Source organism: Chionomys nivalis, chromosome 12 (genome assembly GCF_950005125.1).
Source record: "Chionomys nivalis chromosome 12, mChiNiv1.1, whole genome shotgun sequence".
Taxonomy (NCBI): Eukaryota; Metazoa; Chordata; class Mammalia; order Rodentia; family Cricetidae; genus Chionomys; species Chionomys nivalis.
Genome location: NC_080097.1, coordinates 55,202,589 through 55,217,683, shown reverse-complemented (window position 1 = coordinate 55,217,683; position 15,095 = coordinate 55,202,589). Strand labels below are relative to the sequence as shown.

Sequence of the window (15,095 nt, the reverse complement as noted above, 5' to 3'; positions counted from 1 at the left end):
CTTAAATACTTTTAAAATATCCTTACCCAAAAAGTATGTGGTTTACCTTCTGGCAGGGCCAAATTTGTCTTGAAAGCCATTGGAAGGAGGTGCGGAGGCAAACAGCTGTCCCACCCAAAGACCTCCGTAAGCTTTTCCTGTACCAGCGCTGCACTCTATAACAAGGCTTCCTCCTTCCCCGCTTATTAGTATTTCGCGTTGAAAAGTGGATCCCTTTCCAGAAAAAAGGAAAAAGGAGGAAATATCTGAGATCTAAATCCACTGTCCTTCCACTGGCCAATACCTGTACTTCAGAGACTCACAGGAGGCAGAGCCCGTCACACAGCCAAGAACAGCTTAGCCTTCTTCACACCCGCCTCACTGCTTTGGGACAGCGACTCCCTATGTAGCCCAGGGAGGACTCAAACTCAGAGCCAGCTTACAGGTGTGCACACCACATCCAGCTCTCTATGGTTCTTTTCATATTAACCAGATAAACTTTATAAGGAAGATTTGCTTTGTGTATTATCGATTATCCCTTATCTGGTGTGGGGGGTGGTGGCAGAGGCTTTTGTCTAGACTAGTACGTGAATCGCATCTGCTTGGCAAATATTAAGCAGCAGCTGGGAGGCCTGTGGGAGAATTCTTAGAAGACCAGCCCAGGCCTGAGAGGAGGGAAGTCAGACAGCAGTACTCACAGCCTGCCAACACAGGCCTCACGAATCAAGTGCACTGGAGTCGGAAACAAGTTACTGTGGAGGGCTAAACAGGAACAGCTCCAGTCCACGTGGGCGCTTCAGGAAAAGCCTGCTGCTAAAGCAAAACAAGCTTGGCAGATACTAGGATCCCTCTAGAAAGCTACAAAATGGCACCTTGAAAGCCCCCAAATAAACAGACAGGAAGTCTGTTCTGGAGGAGAATGGGCAGCTGGGAGTGTGCTGAGGACCACAGCTGCAGCTGGAGCGCTGGAGGTGCCAGCACTCGCAAGGGCTGTGCACTCAACCAGCAAAATGCCAGAAGAGGAGGCGATAATAACCCATACCCTCAGTGGATACAAGGGAACAAGATGGAAAAGTCACAGCACATGGAAAACAGACTGTGAAAAGCCAGCAGCCATCCAACACTGAGCCTAGTGACAGACACTGTCCAGAACAGGCAGCCACCACTCAGGGAGTCAGGCACTCCAGACCTGCACTGGCAGGCACTCTGCAGGTAGGGCTCTCTCTCTGACTCCCCTCAGCTAACTGTAGCTTAGAACAGGGACTAGAGCCCACGTCACACGGCTGCTGTACGGCTGTAACAAAGGACAAGCTTGGAGCACCTGCTGCCAAGAGCACTCCCTCCTAAGTGAGCTCTGGGACACATAGCCTCTGCCTCTGCCCCTTCAGGTGCTGCCAACGACTCGTGTGACTGCTGGGGAATTTCACATCCTTCCCTTGATGGCTTAAAAATGTCACAAACTGGGGCTGGAGAGATGTCTCAGAGGTTAAGAGCATTGCCTGCTCTTCCAAAGGTCCTGAGTTCAATTCCCAGCAACCACATGGTGGCTCACAACCATCTGTAATGGGGTCTGGTGCCCTCTTCTGGCCTGCAGGCATACACACAGACAGAATATTGTATACATAATAAATAAAATAAATATCTTAAAAAAAATGTCACAAACTGACTTTCTTTGCTCATTTTCCACAGCATCCCACTCACCCCCTGTGGGCCTGCTGTCAGGAAGCCACTGGGAGAAGTCACATCCTGGCCACTGCCTATGTTCCCATCCCTCCGTAAAGAAAGTCTGTTTGTTTACACTCTCTCTACCCTGGTCCCATTAAAAATCTGAATTACTAGAGCACATGCGGGGTTGGGTTAGGAAAATCACAGCTGACACAGAAATCCAGGACCAAGGAACTGTTAAGGACTCGGAGTCTGGGTGGAGGAGGGGGGGATCACTCCTTAAGGAAGGCAAAGCCATTTTGCATCTGAAAGAAACTTCTTATCTAATTCTTTCTCTAGGGTATACAACCTGAGGAAGGTGCAATAGACAGGAGCCACGTGTCTGCACAGCCCTCAAGACCTCAGGCTCCACAACACCCCGGGGCTCCCTGAGAACAGGAAGCCAAGTAATACCCCTCCATCTCTGGATGCAGAAGCTGTCTACCAACCCAGCAACACCCCTGCACCTTAGCCGTGCCACCTATCAACACTCTGTACCCCTTGCAGGCACTCCATCTGTCACCCCGCAACACCCCTACAATCCATACACTACCATACAGGTTCTCCGCCTGTCACCCAGCAACACCCCTTCATCACATACACTACCATACAGGTGCTCCGCCTGTCACCCAGCAACACCCCTTCATCCCATACACTACCATATAGGTGTTCCGCCTGTCACCCAGCAATACCCCTACATCTGCACCATATGGAAGCTCCTGTTACCAAGCAACACCTCTGTACCCCTGTGTATATGTTCTGCCTGTCACTCAACAACTCTGCAACCCTCCTCACCATGCAGGTGCTCCACACGACAATCCTCAACATCCACCTGGTTGTCACCCACTACAGCTTAGGGAGATAATGGGACAGAGATATGTACCCACATGAACCAAGGCTGCAGAGTGTCACAATGGAATTGGACCCTTACCTTCCTAGAACAGTAACCTACTTATCTCAGAAGGCTTTGTTAAGTTGGGAGCGTAGCCTCCAGCCCCTGGCATCCATCTCAGCACTCCTGGACTGGGAGTTGCTTTGGTCTGGACTCCAAATCCCAGCATGTCAGGACCACTCCCACAGGGTATTTAAGGGGCCTCCCAGAGGAGAAATACATGGTTTTCGGATCTGCGTGGGTTCCCTGCTGTCCTGTCTCCCCGTCATGCGCTCGGCCACCCAAGAGCGTCATTCTTAATAAAACGATGGGCATTTTGATTCGGTTTGATTTGACCTAATTAGATTTCTTGTGCCGGCGGAGCTGTCTCTTAATATTTTTACTTAACAGGCTTCACATCATCTTTTACAAAAGTTGGTCAGATTATGTAAGCAGTACATCATTTGGCAAACACATTACATTGAAAATACCCTAACGTCTTTCACTTTTTCCTGATACTTCCATTTTAAGAGGTTTGATTACAAAAGTACCCATGCATGCTAGATGGGTATAATTAATGTATGAAAATTAATGGGACACGGGCTGGAGAGATGGCTCAGCGGTTAAGATTATTGCCTGCTCTTCCAAAGGTCCTGAGTTCAATTCCCGGCAACCACATAGTGGCTCACAACCATCTGTAATGAGGTCTGGTGCCCTCTTCTGACCTGCAGGCATACACACAGACAGAATATTGTATACATAATAAATAAATATTAAAAACAATTAATGGGGCTGTAAGTTTATAAACTGTGCACATTTAAGATGTAAATTTATTTTAACATTTAAAAGAAAATGCCCATTTCAAGCAGTCAAGTAAAAATTTTCAACTAGTCATAGTACAAATAATATAGAAAAACACATGTGTGTGCGCACAGGCAATAAGCTATTACTTGTACAGTTAAATGCAGTAGAGCAAAAGGGAAAGGAGGGAGGGAGGGAGGGAGGGAGGGAGGGAGGGAGGGAGGGAGGGAGGGAGAGAGGGAGGGCGGGCATAAGAAGAACGGGCCACCACCAGGGAAACAGGTGCCATGGCCACTCAGTTGGGTTTCAGAAAACAAAGCCAGCACTTTTAGTCAAATTAGGGAAGAACAAATTTGCATCTAAACAATGTATCTGATGTGACAGGGACAAAAAAGAATGCCCCTCACCTGGTACAGCAGATTCTAACAAGAGTGTCAATCCACCCATGCATGGCTCCAGGGAACTGTCAGTCTTCCCTCCTGTTTGTGTTCACATAATGACTTTCCCACCAGAATCCTCAGAAAGCAAATGCACTCACTCCTGAGGTGGAGGGGAAGTGGGGAGGGCGCAGCTGTTTTAAGTTTTAAAGTAACACTAGACAGCAAACTGAATTATTTCGGGAGCATTAATATGGTAAAAGGGAGGCCTTTCTGCTACAATGAACATAAATTGGATGTTGATGGGCCCTCTGCAAGCATCACGAGCCTTACTTCCCTGTATTTGTTGTTCATGTATTAGAGAAGCAACCAGTTCATTCCTGGCTCTGCAATTAACACTAATGGGCTTTACTTTAGTCAGGATCCCACCTGTACTTTGGATTATTTGACTTTTTTCTCTTACTTTTGATATATAACTCCAAAAACACCAAGCTCTGATTGCCTCCTTTGTTTGCAAGTGATTTACATTAGATCTTAAAATTTGCTGTTGGCCTGAAAGCCCCCATTCAACCTCACAGGCTGTTTCCCTGGGCTTCCTCCCCTACTCTGTTAGGAAACAGCACTTGGCAGCGCACCTAACTGAGTACTCTCACAAGGAGACAGGCAGGGCAGCTGCTCTCAGCCTCCACTGCTAGCGCAGGCGACGCTACTCAGGAAGCTGTGCTGCACAGACCAAACTAATCCAGCACAGCCCAAGTGTCAGAGAGGACAAGACATAAAGGTGAGGTGTTTCACAAACACATCATCCCAGTAATCAATTCTCTAAGATCTGCATCATCAAACTACAAGAGGACTGACATTTCTTGTGGAAGTAAAGAGTGACATGGTTAGCCTATGCTATGACTGTGACCCAGTCATTAAATTATTTCTAAGAAACTAAAAGCATTTAAGCCATCTGTGTTCTTTGAGCAAATCTTACTAATTGTCTAAGGCAGCAAGAAGACTTCACTTATTTCTAGTTCACACAACTGTGACTTTTACAGTGGTACATGGAAGTAAATTATGGGCTTTTACAAGTCATTCCACAACACAATTACATGTCTGCTAATTACATTTTACTTGGTTGGACACTAGCTCCCTTTCTATGGTCCTGTCCCTCAACCTGGATTTCAGTCAGATACACAGACTTTGAGGAGATCCTAACCATGCAGCTCTGAGTTGATGCTGTCATGTAACATGCTCTCTGCTCCCTCAGTGCAGACTCTGACTCTATGCAACCCCATGTTGACGACTGCCACACTGTCTGGCATAGTTTCTGCCTTTCTGAGCATGGTCATGGCTTCTGGAACAGTACGCACGTTCTTTTAAAAAGGAAAGGACAGCTGACTATGGCGGCACACTCCTACAATCCCAGTACTCGGGAAGTGCGGCCGGAGGACCAAGGCCAGCACGATAAATGAGACTTTGTCTCAAAACAAATAAGTCAAATAAATCAGAACAAACACAGGTATAAATTTGTCAGAGTAAAATTTTTAAGAAAACAAAAATAATTAACATTAGTAAATACATGTTAAATAGCACTCCTACAGGAAGGAAATAAATGTACAAAGCAAAAACAAGGTAAGAGAAGTCAGGCTCTTCCCCAGAGAAACTCAAAATAATCCCAAGCAGGTCAAGGCAAGACTAAGAATAGAACGGGAAGACGGCGTGGCCCAGTAGGGAAGCATGAGCTTAGAGTGCACAGGCCCTGGCTCCATACATGCACACAACCACGACACAAGGAACAACTTCAACAAGAAAAAGCACCTAAGATCGTCTCTTGGAGATAAGGTGCCCATCAGCTCAGGACACAGAAAAGGGCTGTGCGTTAAACAGGTGAAAGTTTGCACAGAACTGCTGAAGAGTGCTGGCGCCTGAACCCACCTGGTCACACCCGGCGTTCACCAACTCCTGAAGCATCTGCCGGTTTACTTCTGCTGTGGCCGAAGTGCCCGATTCATTGGCAAAAGGCAGTAGGGAATATCGGATTTCCCTGAGCGCTTTTTGGTAAGGTCCAAACTTGGGGGTGGCTCTCATCTGCTGCTGCCTGGAGGCATCTTTGCTCCCCAGGGAAGTGTCACTGTTTGGTCCCACAGGCAGCCCCTGGGTGGAAGACGTGGATGGCTGCTTTAGCCCCTCCCGGATCTCTTGCAGTCGCTGCCGGCTATTTCCAGAGTAAGTTGTGGCAGGAAAAGTCTTTGGCCTCATCGTCAGTCCAGTTTCCTTTTACCATAAATACAATCTTCTCAAAGTGTCTTATTATTTAAAAAGAGAACGGGCAATAGCATCAGTTAATTGTAAACATTTTCAGAACAGCTTCCTTTCAAACATCTTCTGTCCTTCAATTCCTGTAGTTCCTAAAGAGAATGTAAAATTTTCCAGAGTTTTCATTTTGAAGATCATCATTCCCTGAAAAAGAAAACAGGACAAAAACATTCGTTTGTGGATTTCACATCCTGTTAAAGTTGCTTTGCAGAAATGCACGGTGATTTTGGAGATATTCTACCCAGAGAGTAAAGAAGCAGCGCATTGCCTTCAGAAGTGTCAGTACGATCTTTCTTGCTCTAGAGCCGCCCCAAGAAAGCTCCTTTAACAGGAAGCCTACAGCTGAGTGCACCCCCACAAACACCACGCGGGGCAACACTGTAGTCTCAACAACTGCCAGCTCACTGTCATGTAATTCTGGACACAGCTTGAGGATTTGGGGTTAAACATACTAAGTACATTTCTGGCTTGTCCCTAATATCAATCAATTCCTGATCCACACCCCTGTTCCCGTGGCTCTCCCCAACATCTTCACCCACCTGTGGCTGTGATCCTTCACATTTTTTGAAAAATTTCCTGATGAAACCCTCTCCAATATTCTGAAAAATAAGGTCAAAACTCATCATATTGAAGGGATCTTCCACTGCAGTTCAAAGCGGTTTGCCCTCAGTACCTTGAGTATGCTTTATGCTGAGAGATGGCTCAGAGGACCAGGGTTCACTTCCCACCACCCACAGGGTAGGACACAACCACTGTAACTCCAGTTCAGGGGATCTGATGCCCTCTTCAGGCACCAGCCACAAATGTGGCGCACATACATACATGCAGGCAAAACACTCATACGTGTGAAATGGACGTGAGAGAGAGCCAGAGAGTCCCTCTTAGCAAAGTCGTGCTCAGGAGTGGGAGACCATCCTCAGGATGTGCACTGGGACTTGTCCCTGGCCTGGCTAACATGTGGTCTGCTCCTCTCGACGCTAGTCAGCAGCCCCAGCTACTAGCTGATCCAGGATCACAAGGGAGAAGCATGACACTCTGCAGCATTCTGAGCTGTGAGGGTCTGTGGGTTGAAGGTATCTCCCGCTTACAGTATTTCCAACTTATGATGCATCTGTCAAAAGGTAACCCAATCACACACCAAGAGGCACTGGCACCCACCACAGCGAAGCCTCGACCCTCTCACAACTGTCTTCACCTGCAGGGAACCCTTACCTGTTGTCTTTTGCCCTCCCCCAACTCCCTCTCACTCTACAGAGCCCAGTAAGTTGACTTCAAAGGATAAACTTTTGAGTTTCAATAAACAAGGTTAAAACTGCCTCCTGAAAGAACAGCCTCTAAAGAATCGGGGCTTCTAGCTTCAGTAGGTAACCCCACAACCACAAACAAGACCCTGTTCATAGACACCTTTATGTGTGGTAGAAATAAGAATAGTATTATTCAATACTCACTACAGGCCAGAGACTGTCACAAGTTTTACTTGAATTAACTCATGTTACATAACCACATACAGCAGGAAATACTAGAAATAACATTAAAATGACTGCTTTGTATGGGGACAGCAGTCTTTACTGCCACAACTGTCCACATTATTGGAAGAACTGAGGAGAATTCACAAAAAGAACCAGACTAAATTCTCAACGTGGAATCTCTATTTAAATACAAGGTTCCTAGTACCCTGAGTCACTGAAATAGTTGTATAAGGCAATAAAGAGAGTGGGCTATGAAATCCAGAGAGCTGAGCCCCTGGCCCAGGCTGGCTAAGGCCCAGGAGCCTAGAACTCTGCTGGACTGATGTAAAACAGGGCATATTGCAAGCACATACATTTCCAGGGACTTCCTGGTCTGGGCATCTGTTTTGAAAGACCTAGATCTCTAAAACCATAAGCTCACATTTCAACAAACCCGGAGGGCTCCTGAGTGCCCGCAGAGCACGTGCGGAGGGCCCTGGAGAGACTCGAAAGGCTGGGAACTCGAAAGGATACTGCTTTTCGCCCAGAAATCACACAGACATGTGGTGTCTAAGCTTTAATTTTCTTCCATTTCTTTGAAAATACCTATGATAAACACTTGACAAAGGGCACTCAGGGGAGAAAGGTCTGCTTGGATCCAGGTTACAGCCCATCATTAAATGACACCTGTCAAACGCAGAGAGAAAATGCAAGCTTTCCTGCTCTCTTACTCTGTACTCCGACAGCCCAGGATCCCCCAGAATGGTGGGGCTCACATGAGTGAGTCTTCTTCAGTGGAATACAATACAATCAAAACTGTCTCCACAGACACGCCCACAGGCCAAACTGAACAAGCAATCCCAATAAAACTCTTTCCCATGTGACTATGTTATGTCGAGTTGACAATTAATCTCACAGTGCCCTATCTTTATAAGGCATGGACTTGACACAGGGCGTTTATGCTACCCTCTACTCTATATCTAGCCTATCCACTCTGCAAACAGGGAAGGAAGTGTCTTTTTTAAAAAAGATTTAAAAAATTTACCTTCTCCGCATAAATGTTTGCCTTTATGTATGTGTGTGCACCCGATGCATGCCTAGTTCCCGGAACTGGAGTGAGCGAGACCCATGTAGGTATTAAGGATGGGACCCTCATCCTCTAACCCCTGAGACATTTCCCCAGTCCCTGGGGGCATCTTTTTTGAGAGAAGGCCTTGCTCTATAGCAAATATAGGAACTCACAGTCCTGTTGCCTCAGCCTCCCCACAGCTTATTCCTACTAAGCTTCAGGCAGCGACAGAATGAGCAGGAACCTCACCTTCAGCAGATCACAGTGAACTGGGGCAGAGGGTAAGGTAAGCGAGGACTGAGAGAAAGAGAAGCCCAAAGGAGAGGAATCCAACACAGGACGGGAGGATGGAGGGGAAAGTCAAAGAAGCAGGAAGATAAGGAGTCTGACTGGGGGTTGGGGTGGAATTCCAGCTGGAGGGAAGAACGCAGGCTCCTCTACAGGGGCTTAGGACAGTGAGGCTGGGGCTTTCCTGGAGACTGGGGACAAACCAGAGGATTCTCTTGAAGTGCCTTTAGCAAATGTCATTCTGGTCTCGGTGCACAAGCCAGGCTAGGAGCAGGGTCCTGGCCAGGAATCTGGGAACTGATTGAGAGATGTGGAACAGGGAAGGGCTTCCGGACCTAGTCACACCAAGCCAGAGGTCTGGGCTTAAAGGCATAGGTAGCTATCGTCAGAGTCCCAGGTATTTAACCAGCCATTCACACATGCCATAGGGTCATCAGGACAGAGAGTAGATGTCCCTCCTGGAACTTTCCTTTAGGAAGGTATAGTCTGTACAGTCAGACTTCACGACAAAGGACCCTAGTAGACACAGAAAACGAGAGCCCTTTCACACATCTAGCCAGGGCGAGGGCTGTGCAGAAAACAGCCATACAAACTTCTGTTAAACGAGAGCAAGCCACATTTCCTGCCCATCCCAGAGCGACAAGGCTGGGTCACGGTAACAAAGAAAGCCCTGGTGGGCTCAGGCCTTCCAAGTTTCCCTGGGATTTGTTCTGAAACAGAGGCTGCTCCCAGGAAAAAAAGGACTGGGAACCACGGGCAATCTTTTCCTAGCACACGATCATTAGGCTGACAGCATTCACAAGGAGCTCAGATGCTCAGAAACTATACCAGTCACATCAGACGGCACACCATCCCCCACCCCCGCCACGCCCAGATCGGAGGCACCCATTTTCTTGACTTCTAATACCTAGGATCAGTCTGACCAGCTTTTGTACTTTCTACCATGTGGTTATGCAGCCTCTGGCTTCTGTTTCACCACTCTGGGCACGACGCTTGCTCACTCATTCATGCCACAAACGGCGGCAGCCCTCACCCATCGTTTTACGGTGCTGGTGCCTCTCAGGTCACACTGGACCAGCTCAGGGCCTGTAGCAAGAGGCAGGGGTAGGGGGTCTGCTCTAAGCCCTTGCTTCCCACATCAGACTTGCTACGGTTCCTGGGAGGCCATGGTAGCTGATGTGACATCTGTGAGGAAAGAAGATGACGTGTTTCATTTCTACTGTGCAGCAGTTCTTGCCCCAGGACATTTCCCAAGGCTGGCAGGCACAGCCCTGACCACAGACAGCCAACTCTGATGTCTCCTGTCATAACCTGGTATAGAGTGGGACAGGAAGAGTCTAAACCAAAGGGATGGCAGAAACTGGGCCAACTTCCAGACATGGGAAAAACTGAAATGGTCTCAGCAGCACAGGTCACAGAAGAGGCAGTCACGTGTGCTATGCAGAAAACGTTTACACCACCAATGACGGTGACTGCTGCCGCCTGCGTCCTCTGAAGTGGCCCAGAGTCTCCAAGTACGCTGAACATGCACTCGAATGGTGGCTGTACTTGTGGTATGAGGCCCACCCTCATACTGTAGGACTTCTGACAGTCGACAAACTGAACTTCCATACAAGAGGTGCCTCTCACTGCTTAAGAATGAGATTCAGACTGTGCAGCTTAAACTTCAAGACAGAAGACAGACAAAATAACCAATTATTTAAGCACAAATGTGTTAATGAAAAATTGACAAAAACCAAGAATTCTAGGGCTCTAACACAGGCTGAAAGAAGTGGCCCAGTCTAATAGCACTGAGAGGTAGCACCCATCAGACCTGGTGATGCTCACAGGAAGGGTTGAAGTAGTGTATTACAGCGATATACACCTAAGGGTTCAGAATGAGCAGGTATAACATTTTACTCAGATCAGGAGACAAGAAGCAGCCAAAACTCAGCATGGTAACTGAAGACACCAAGCTGAATACGAAAGCAGAATGTCCATGTGTCTGTCTCCTCTGTCAGTCAGGGTGTGAGGATGGCCTGGGAAACTGAAAAGATTCTGTGTGTGAAAGAGAAAAGCACAAGGGAAGAAGCCAGTCCAGCTGCGTCCCAAGCCAACTGAGACATGGACCTGAAGCCAAGCACTAGGTTGCACAGGTCTGAGCAGTAGCTTAGCTTCAGGAAGTGACCACAGCCCAACAGGCAGGTCGGAGTTGACTCTTAGGTCCCATCCAACTTAAAAGCACCAGGTCTTTCCTTGCATCTGAATGGCACAGGCCTATATGCCACTGAGAAGAGACAATCCCGATACCTGCTGGCTCACTCCCCTGGACTGCAGGCAGGGTGTCCCTGGCTCAGCAACCTAAGGGACCACAACTGCACTTCTACACCTACTCCAGTCTGCAAACGATCTGAGAGATGGGCAGGTGCATTTTTGTCTGCTCACCCCTCTGCTACCCGACACGCGGCCATATACACCCAGGATGCCCTGTTCAGAAGCAGTCCCCTAGAGCCTCAGCAGGTGCTGGAGAGCAGGAAGCACTGGGCTGAGCAAGAATGCTCCATCCACAGGGAGCCCTTTCTCTAAGCATAACTCCAATGGCCAAAACAAATGTGCCTGAGTGGGGTCAGGCATGGTGGTACACCCCTTTAATCCCAGCGATAGAGGCAAGTGGATCTCTGTGAGTCTGGGGCCAGCCTAGTTTACACAGCAAGTTCCAGGCCAGCCATTACATACTGAGACCCTGTCTCAACAAACCAACCAACCAACCAAGCAAAAAAAAAAAAAAAAAAAAAGTGGCTGGGGGAAGCTCTCACAAAACTGTCATAAATCATCACATGTCCATGATGCTGTGGAACAGTCTTTGTACACTGTAAATATGTATTGCTCTCATTGTTGATTTTGGGGCAGAAAATGCTGGGAAGAAGGAGGGCAGAGTCAGAGGGTTACCAGCAAGGCAGAAAGGAAGCAGGACATGCAGGAGAGGTAAAAAGCCATGAGCCATGGGGCAGGATACAGATTAATACGAATGGATTAATTTAAGTTGTAAGAGCTAGCTAGAAATAAGCCTGAGTTATTGGCCGAGCACTTACAATTAATATTGAATCTCTTGTGGTTATTTGGGAGCAACTCCTGGAACATAGAAAAAACAACCTACATGTCCATGTCCTAGTACTCAGCCATCAGAAGGAAGTCCCATTACAGGCCACACTGTAGATGATCTTAGAAATATCACGCTGGCATTGAGTTGAGTGAAATTAACTGCTCAGAAAATGAAATACCAGAGTGTGTGTGGGGGGGTGGGGGATGGCATACACCTTTGATCCCAGCACTGGGGAGGTAGAGGCAGGCAGATCTCTGAGTTCGAGGTCAGACTGGTCTACATACGGAGCAAATTCCAGGACAGCCAGGGCTACACAGAGAAATCTTTCTTGGGAGAAAAAAACAAACAAAAAACCACGGAATACTGTACCATTCCGTATATGTTGCATACCTAGAGGGGCAAGTCCAGAGACAGAACAGAGATTAATCAGAAGCAAGAGGACAGAAGTGACTGCCTGATGGGTCCAGGAGAAAGTTTTAGGTATAGACAAGTGTTGCTTGTTGCAAGAACAAGAATATATTTAATGTCATGAAACTAAACTGTACATCCTCGTAAATAGTTACACACATACACACACGTTTCTCTTTCTAAATCATAGTTCCTAGATGAAGACGTGGCCCTAGTCACTGGTTCCCAAGAGTGGGGCAAAGTCCCACTCAGGCTGGAGTCTAAACTCTATGAGTGGCTCACATACCATCCCAGCCCCTCTGTCACTCTAATACAGACACTGAAACACCAAGGGAGCGTGTCCATACAGCATCCTCACATGTGGGAGCGTGTCCACACAGCATCCTCACATGTTCCACAAACACTCCAAGCACAAAGTCAGCCAGGGAACTGGAGGTGTGGGCAGCACCCACCTAGCAAGCAGGGGCTCTGAGTTCCAGCCACAACTACTCCAACTGCACAACCCACCCTCCCCAAACAAACAAACAACCCACAAAGTTGGGCGTGAAGACAGGAACAGCAAGTTTAGTCTTTGGCTACCTAGTCAATTTGCAGCTAGCCTGGGCTACTGAGACCTTGTCTCAAAAGAAAACTGTTAACTAGAGCTAAGAAATACCAAGTGGTGGTGGCCTGGACCAGCAGCAGGGTCCAGGGTTTTGCTCTTTTGCTCTGCCTCCCCTTTTCAGGCTCACAAAGCACGGGTAAGCAGAGGACTTCAGTGATACCCATGAAGCTACCATCGGTTTTCTTAAGAGTTCTGATTTTTCTCCCCATCTCTCCCCACTTCTGTGGGAAGTGTTGGTCCCAGAACACCCCAAAAACACTGTCTTTTTAAGAGGTAGACAGCATCCACCAGTGCCCCAGGTCCGTGACGGAATCATCTAAAAAGAAGAAGGCTTTCGGTAACATTAAAAAGATAATTCTTTTTTCAGCTTGGAGACTCTGCATTTTAAGGTTTAATTTGAAGACAGTTGGTTTTACAGCCAAATCTTGAACTTTTAAAAGAATTTTTTCATGGAAACATTCATCAGTCAAATGAAGACTACAGCTGGGGATGGGCTGCACTGAATTCCCACGCCATTCTAACAAGACCTGGTAGATGGGAGTTATTCCTTCGTCAATACCTTTATAGATATGGCCCTAAGGAATATTAAATAAAGTAAATCTATTTTTTATTTGTTTGGCATTAACACCTGATTTAAATGTATTTTAAAGGAAACTGAGTAAGACACTAAAACTGAAAACCTGAAACAATTTAGTCAACTCACACCCGCGACCCCAGCATTTAGTCAGCTCACACCCGCGACCCCAGCATTTAGTCAACTCACACCCGCGACCCCAGCATTTAGTCAACTCACACCCGTGATCCCAGCATTTAGTCAACTCACACCCGTGATCCCAGCATTTAGTCAGCTCACACCCGCGACCCCAGCATTTAGTCAACTCACACCCGCGATCCTAGCATTTAGGAGCCAGGACAAGAAGACTGTTGAAGGTTCCAGGCCAGCCTGGCCTACCTGGTGAATTCCAGGCTAGCCACAGCTTCCCAAAGAGACCCTATCTCAAAGAAAAGCAAAACAGAGACCCCCAAACAAACATAAAACCTGTAACAACTCACAAGACAAAAGCACTTCACTGCAAAACTGAGCCCATTAACAGACCTTCTGCCTAGCTGGGCCGACCAGCAACCGAGTGCGGCATTTTAAGCATTCCTTCCATGCTTCCTCCCAAACCCAGTTCAGCCCTCGGCCTGATCCCGGAGAATGCTAGCAGATGTCCAAGGATTCTTACTCTCTCTTCTCCTGCTTCCCAATCCAACCCAGGCTGCATACACACACCAACCAGCAACCACCGAACCAGCCAAAACCTGTACCTGGTAGGATAGTGCTAACGACACACACTGGCTCTAATTTAGAGGTTTTATTTTAATTATAAAATTGTTTTACCTTTGTATGTACGTGTGTGAATATCACAGCACACCTGTGGAGATCAGGAACAGCTAACAGAAGTCAGCTCTTTCCTTCCTTCTACAATGTAGGTTCTGGGGACTCAAACTCAGGTCACAGGCTTGGGGCGGTGTGTCAGCCTTGTTTGTAACACGGTCTGGCCTCAAACTCAATCCAGCTGTCTTAGTGCTCCTACATTGGAAAGGCAAACATACGCCACCCCGCTATCAGTTCTCTTCATTTGCTCATATGGTTTAGGGGTTTGGGGGAGTGAGTATTTTAAAACACTATTTCTTAGACTAAAACCTCCAGTTATTATTTAAACCACATTCCCACTATAAGCAACTAGCAAAGACGAAACTAAATCAAGTGGACAGGTCAGGCCTTGAGCCAGACACTAAATGTCAGCCTCACATACCACCCCAGTCCCATGCAGGCCGGAAGGCCACAGGCTGAAACTGTCCCTGCTCTAAGGAGGGCAGCAACTGTCTTCCTAGAGGTTCAGGAAAACACCGTTTTCCCACTCTCCAATAACCAGCACACAGCCTTGGGCGCCTGTGCAGTGGCCAGAGTAGCCAAATGCATGCTCCTCCCTGCAGAATTCCTAAGAATGAGTAGCTAAAGCGGACAAGGCAGGTCACTCCTAGCAAGGCTGCACATCTCTGGGCAAGCTGTGCTTCCTCTGCATCCACCCCTCTCAAGTTCCCCCGTATTCTCCACTTGGGAGTCAGAATGAATATCCCATTGGAGAATCACAGTGGTGATCAACCCAGCTAAAG

At 47.5% G+C, this 15,095-nt stretch overlaps 1 protein-coding gene across 2 annotated transcripts in view; it reads right to left on the bottom strand.

The window, feature by feature from the left end:
- The window catches only part of Lats2 (large tumor suppressor kinase 2), a 51,863-nt gene that overhangs the window by 33,966 nt on the left and 2,802 nt on the right, over nt 1–15,095 (bottom strand). The window contains exons 1-2 of one of the 2 annotated variants that reach the window (XM_057786405.1): nt 6,576–6,616; nt 5,656–6,180 (exon numbers count right to left, since the gene is read on the bottom strand). In XM_057786405.1, coding sequence (XP_057642388.1) covers nt 5,656–5,979 — 324 coding nt within the window. In that variant the 5' untranslated portion in view covers nt 5,980–6,180; nt 6,576–6,616. Of the gene's footprint in view, nt 1–5,655; nt 6,181–6,575; nt 6,617–15,095 lie in introns of those variants that run through there. The other variant, XM_057786404.1, reaches the window with a different exon arrangement.